The 6,000-nt window shown below is 41.0% G+C and overlaps 1 protein-coding gene across 2 annotated transcripts in view; it reads left to right on the plus strand.

Annotated features, from left to right (window-relative positions):
- Window positions 1-3,030, plus strand: part of LOC149315280 (guanine nucleotide-binding protein G(I)/G(S)/G(O) subunit gamma-2-like) — a 55,751-nt gene extending 52,721 nt beyond the window's left edge. Inside the window, exons 3-4 of one of the 2 annotated variants that reach the window (XM_089523640.1) lie at window positions 732-870; window positions 2,138-3,030. In XM_089523640.1, coding sequence (XP_089379766.1) covers window positions 784-870; window positions 2,138-2,266 — 216 coding nt within the window. In that variant the 5' untranslated portion in view covers window positions 732-783 and the 3' untranslated portion in view covers window positions 2,267-3,030. The remainder of the gene's footprint in view (window positions 1-731; window positions 871-2,137) is intronic. The other variant, XM_089523639.1, reaches the window with a different exon arrangement.
- The last annotated feature ends 2,970 nt before the right edge of the window (window positions 3,031-6,000 follow it).

Genomic DNA, 6,000 nt, shown 5'->3' on the forward strand with positions numbered 1-6,000 from the left:
CATCCTCAACTCAACTTCCATAATCTTGAACAGAATCCAGATGTGTGGCTTCAGGCAAAAATGTTTAACCGCTTCCCATAGGGGACGTTATGTATGCGGAAGATAAGATCTTCCATAGAGAGCTAATTTATTTCAAGGTGCAGCTTTGTTCTAAATGAAGAATATAAAGACTGTTCATTGATTTGGTTAGTTTTGGAAAAAAGTGTCTGAACCAACTGAGACTCCCTGTTGAAAAATGGTCAACCACTGGGAGATTTTTCTGCCATTTGCAAGAGCAAAAGGACCGGCACTATTTATAATTGTTGCTGATGAAGGGAAAAAAAGTGTGTGCAACCCCTAATTTTGCAGAAAAACTGTATTACAATTTCTGCAAAAATCCTGAATAATAAAGTCCCCAAATGAAAAAAAAAATTAAACAATGCATAAAGACGCATTCAGCAGGGAGAAAAAATATTTTCCCTTCTTGCATGTGACAATGAAATACACAAATATTTGCATCCCTTTTCCGACTAGCTAAAATTTATTTTTTAAGAAGCGGCAATAAGTGTGTTCTGGGATCTCACTACCAATAAAACTGTACCTACCAAACTGCAGGGTTTTGCTTTTGTTTTTTACATGATTAGTAACCACTGTCTCCTGTGTTAGATTCCCCATCCCTGCAGATTGATTTACATGTCTGGCAGTTTATTAGTTCCCTGATGGATTGCCTTAATTTATTCTCTTGTCTTCAGCAGAGCATTTGAGGAGGAAAAAGCAACAAACGCATAGAGAAAGAAGGCTCCAATGGCCAGCAACAACACCACCAGCATAGCACAAGCCAGGAAACTGGTAGAACAGCTCAAAATGGAGGCCAACATTGACAGAATAAAGGTAAACCCCAGATCATTCTTCACTCATGTCATCGGTAGCTTTTGGATGATGGTCTGAGTTTTAACCCTCAGAGGTCATTCTAAACTGTAAGAAGGGTTCCTTCATGTGAAGTTCCATAATGAGTAAACCCCTGGGGACAAAGACCTCAATTGAGTTGGTACTATAATAGACCTATTGAATCAGTCACTGGTGCAGTCACTGTGTAGCAAAATCTCATTAATTCACTGAGTCATTGATAAATCATATAGGTTTTTAAACAGAGGCTGGATGGCCATCTGTCGGGAGTGCTTTGATGGTGTTTTCCTGCATGGCAGAATGTCATTGGACTGAATGGCCCTTGGGGTTTATTCCAACGCTATGATTCTGTGATCTGGATCTTTTAAAATGTTTTTGTAAGCTATCTTGAATCGCAGATAAATATATAAGAAAAGATTCACTCTGTAGTATGATGGAGAAGGTGATATCGCAAGCCGAATCCCCATAGGCGCTAATGGGGAAAAGCCGCGATTTGGTGTAAAATAGCGCCGAAAAGCACCAAAAGTTTTTTCGTAACCCGAAAAAACTTTCTTAACCCGAAACAGTTTTTTTAAATTAATTTTTTTCGTATCCTGAAAATTTCGTAAGCTGGGTAATTCGTATCCCGAGGTACCACTGTATTCTCTCTCACACACACACATGCCAAACCTCCAGGAGCAAAAGGGAAAAGAACTATATTCCATACCATGCCAGAGCTAGCCATTGTTTGAACTAAATGTGACTTAAATTCCTGTGCTGGAAATTTAACACTTTACTCAAAAGATGATTTAGCTTTCTGTGCTAAATCCTAAACCTCCACTACTTAACGTTACCCAAACAGGTGACTCAACTTTCTGTGCTAAAACTTTAAACTTCAATTTAACTTTATCCCACAGGTGACTTAACTTCCTGTGCTGGAAACTGAACACCCAACTTAACTTGACCCAAAATGTGACTCAACTTTCTGTTCTGAAAACTTAACCCCCATCTTTACTTTATCCAAAAAGGTGACTCATCTTTCTGGGTTGAAAACTTAACCCCCAAATTAACTTTACCCTAAAGGTGACTTGACTTTCTGTGCTGAAAACCTAACCTCCAACTTAACCAAAAAGGTGATTTAGCTTTCTGTGTTGAAAACTTAACCCTCAAGTTAGCTTTACCACAGTGTGACTCTCTTTTTAGCAACTGGATTACAGTTCAGAGGACCAGTTTTCTTGTGATCATTTCCAGCTTTTTCTATCCCTCCTTCCAGGTGTCCAAAGCAGCCGCAGACTTAATGGCCTACTGTGAAGCTCATGCCAAGGAGGACCCTTTATTGACTCCTGTCCCTGCTTCAGAAAACCCATTTAGGGAGAAGAAGTTCTTCTGTGCCATTCTGTAAACCTCACAGGAGCCTGACTCCGATTTGGGCTACCCTGAACATTGATGTAGAGATTTTTTCAGCACTGTGGACGTGTTTCCAGAGTCCACCAAATTAAAAATAAAATCAAACAGCCTGGAAGTTTACAGGGAAGTAAGTGCATGATGAAAAAAAAAGAATTGTCTGCCTTCATTGGAGGATTTGATGATGTTGATCCACATCATGAGGCTAAAGATCTTGACATCTGCAGAGTTGCCTGGAGAGGGAGGGGGAAATGTGTAAAAGAGTTGATTTAGTGTCCAATTTGCTCTTGACAAACAACCCCTTTTGTCTTTTTTTTTTCAAAAATATTAAAATAAAATTAAAAAGAGGGGATGCAGAGCAAAGCTGCAAGTGATGCAAGTGTGTGTGTGTGTGTTTGTAGCCTTATGAATTTTTCCCCTGTTGCTTTTCCCTAAATGTCTCTTTTATTTATGTTCAATTGTAAAATAATTGCAGTAGGTTAGATTTATTATGACATTTCTTAATGTGGGGTCTTTGTGTGTATTTAGCATTTTATAGTTGTGCCACACAAGGGCAGGGAGCACTGGGCGGGGGGCGGGAGAGAGAATCTGCAGCCACATTGGTCTAAAAACAACTTTTTTGATGGCGGATTTAGCTGAGAATGTGTCCTAGTTTTGAACAGCCCATGGGGGCTATCTTGTGCATTCCTAGTATACTTAGTACCTCTGTTTTCTAACATTTGTATTTGGTAGCTTTTGTTCTGCAAGTAAACTGTATGTTGTGATGAGTATTTTGACTCATTTTCTTTGTTGCCTCATTCCCTAGGATTTGGGTTCTAGGGCAGTTGTACTCAAAGTACAGTCCCTGAGCCGTTGCCTGCCAGTCCCTGAAGAACCACCAAAAACAGAAAGAACAAAATTGTAGCTAATGGGCACAAATATGGTACCAGTCCCTGACCAGACTGGGAGGAAAAATTGATGGTCCCCCATATCAGCTAGCTTGCAATACACTGCTTTAGGGCACAGGGTGGGCAGATTTCAGGGTTGTGAGATCCATTGTTGTCTTTACCAGTGTCAGGCACAAACAAAATGGAGATGCAGCTAGCAAATTTGTTCTCTGGTGCACCCTGGTACCTTCTCAGAGCCCAGACATGAGATCTCCCATCCATTGATTCATCCATCACTTTGTTTATATGCCACCTTTTTCCCAGACTGGGACTTCAGGCTGTTCCCAAAAGGCAGAAAATTACAATAAAATAAAAAAATTACAATAAAATTCATATACAGGTAGTTAAAACATATAAAATTGAAATTAAACTGTATTAAAACCATTTAGAATTTTTCTTTAAAACAAATGATACATAAAGCATCCATCGTTGTTCCATTCTGTATTCCATTCAGATAAATACTGCTGGCATCCTTTTCAGTATTTATGATGCCATATGTCAGAGTTAGAGAGCCAGTGTGACATAGTGGTTTGAGTGTTGCACGACGACTCTGGAGACCAGGGTTTAATCTCCCACTTGGTCATGAAACCCATTGGGTGACCTTGGGTAGGTCACACTCTCTCAGCCTCAGGCGAAGGCAATGGCAAACCTCCTCTATACAAATCTTGCCAAGAAAACCCTATACTAGGTTCGCCTTACAGTCACCATAAGTCAGAAACAACATGAAGGCACTCAGCAATAAAGTCAGAGTTATGACATTGCAAATACTGCAACTGACATTTATGGTGGTGGCACTATTACCACGACTGCAACTACTCCCCAAAACTCACCTTAAAATCCAAGCAACTGAACCACCCAAAGGAATTCCAACATGCTGGAGAGCAGGGTGTTGAACGATGAGACACCCAATCCTTTTCCTGCAGCAAGGTGCAGATAGAAAAACAGTTGCAACAGGACTCTGCAGGAGTCCCCACTCTACTATTTGTGCTACGACTCGCTGGCAAGATGGGGTTGGTGTCATTTTTCTGTGCCCTGCTTTCCAGAGCCTTAGAATTACAATCGGCTCTCCATATTTGCAGCTGATTATTCACAGATTTTACTAATATGTTCTCTCTAGGAATCTCTAGGTCCTCTAGCACAACTTTATGATCAATATCTCCCAGAAGTCACACTGGAGAGCCTGGAGGTTCCTAGAGAGAACACTTCTGTAGACATTTATAGGCGCGCCAGTGCAATTCTATGGTCAACGTCCAGCAGACATTGACCACACACTTGCGCTGGAGGACTTAAGAGATTCCTAGAGACATGTCCTCTCAGATTAAAAAATAGTAGTTTTTTTATTTTCAGTTTTCCTACTTTCACAAGGGTCCTGCACCCCTAACCCCAGTGATTGTAGGGGGCCCACTGTACTTCCATTGATACAGCTGCTTGGCTGCTAAGGTGGGTTGGGAGAAGGTTGGATCATCAGATGAAGTTCTTGATCTCCTTACTTTTCAAGGCAGTGCTCAGCCCTGAGATTTCTTCCCTTCACCCTGAGGACTAGAGAAGAAGAGCCAAGTTTTGAAATTTGGGAACCTTATGAACCATGCACAGAGACGCATACAACTCTACATGTGAGCTTCCAGAGAGCAGGGATTCTCACAGAACATAAGGGCCTGGAGGCTAAAAGATAAGCAATTAGTACAAGGCCAACCAAGGCAGATTTTTCCCCCTTGCAATTTTCCTTGCTCTCATTAAAGTATTAGGAGTCAGAAACCCTTACAGACCTCAGAGGAACACCCTAGATGTAGCAGTAGATCCCAGCCTATTTTCCTAATTGCCACCACCTCCAAAAGCCAGACCTGTTCCACATCAGGGATGCTGTGCTGGAAAAGCTAATGTCTGTTTTAATTCTGTATGGAAAAGTAAACAAAGCACAGAGATCCTGAAGCCAAGGTAGAAATCCCAGATGTTTTAGTATACAACCCTTGCAAATTCAGGTCCTACTGGGTAAGGTTGATAGGAGTTTTAGGCCAGATAGGGTTGCCAGTTTTTGATAGTCCCAGGCCTTGAGATTTCTAGTCAAAAATCTGAAAACTAAGGACAGCTTCTGGTGATGTAATTAAGTACCAACCACTATTCCTTACTACTTGTCATTCAAACACACACAGAGAAAAAATATTTTCCTAATTGGAAAGTAAAGTAGAAATCCTGGTTGTTCCCACATTAATGTGAAATGAGGAGATTATTCTTAGCCACTCACTTGGGGAGAAGGAACATTTGCTGATATTTGCTGGAAGTCAAACTCAGCAAAATCCTCAAGGTCTAGCAAATTCCTCACTTGCCTGGAAGACAATTTCATGGTCCAAAAGGTGGAAGAGGCAACAAGGGGGTCAGCTATTTTAGATCTGATCCTAACCAACAAGGATGACTTGGTTAATGGGGTGCAAGTGGTGGGATCATTAGGTGGAAGTGACCATGTTCTCCTGGAGTTTGTAATACAGTGGAAAGGAGAAGCCAGGCAGAGTCAGACACGCATCCTAGACTTTAGGAGAGCGGATTTCAGTAAACTTAGAGAAGTATTGAGGGCGATTCCATGGTCAGTAATACTAAAAGATAAAGGAGTTCAGGACGGATGGGACTTTCTCAAAAGGGAGATACTGAAGGCACAATTTCAAACAGTTCCAGTGAGAAAGAAAAACGGGAGGTGTCTCAAGAAACCAGGATGGATGACTAAGGAACTTTCAACCGAGCTAAGTTTGAAACGGAACATGTATAAGAAATGGAAAAAGGGGGAAATCACGAAAAAGGAATTCAAAGAAATAGC

This window comes from Sceloporus occidentalis, unplaced genomic scaffold (genome assembly GCF_023333645.1).
Source record: "Sceloporus occidentalis isolate IW3139 unplaced genomic scaffold, rSceOcc1.0.p SCAF_4, whole genome shotgun sequence".
NCBI lineage: Eukaryota > Metazoa > Chordata > Lepidosauria > Squamata > Phrynosomatidae > Sceloporus > Sceloporus occidentalis.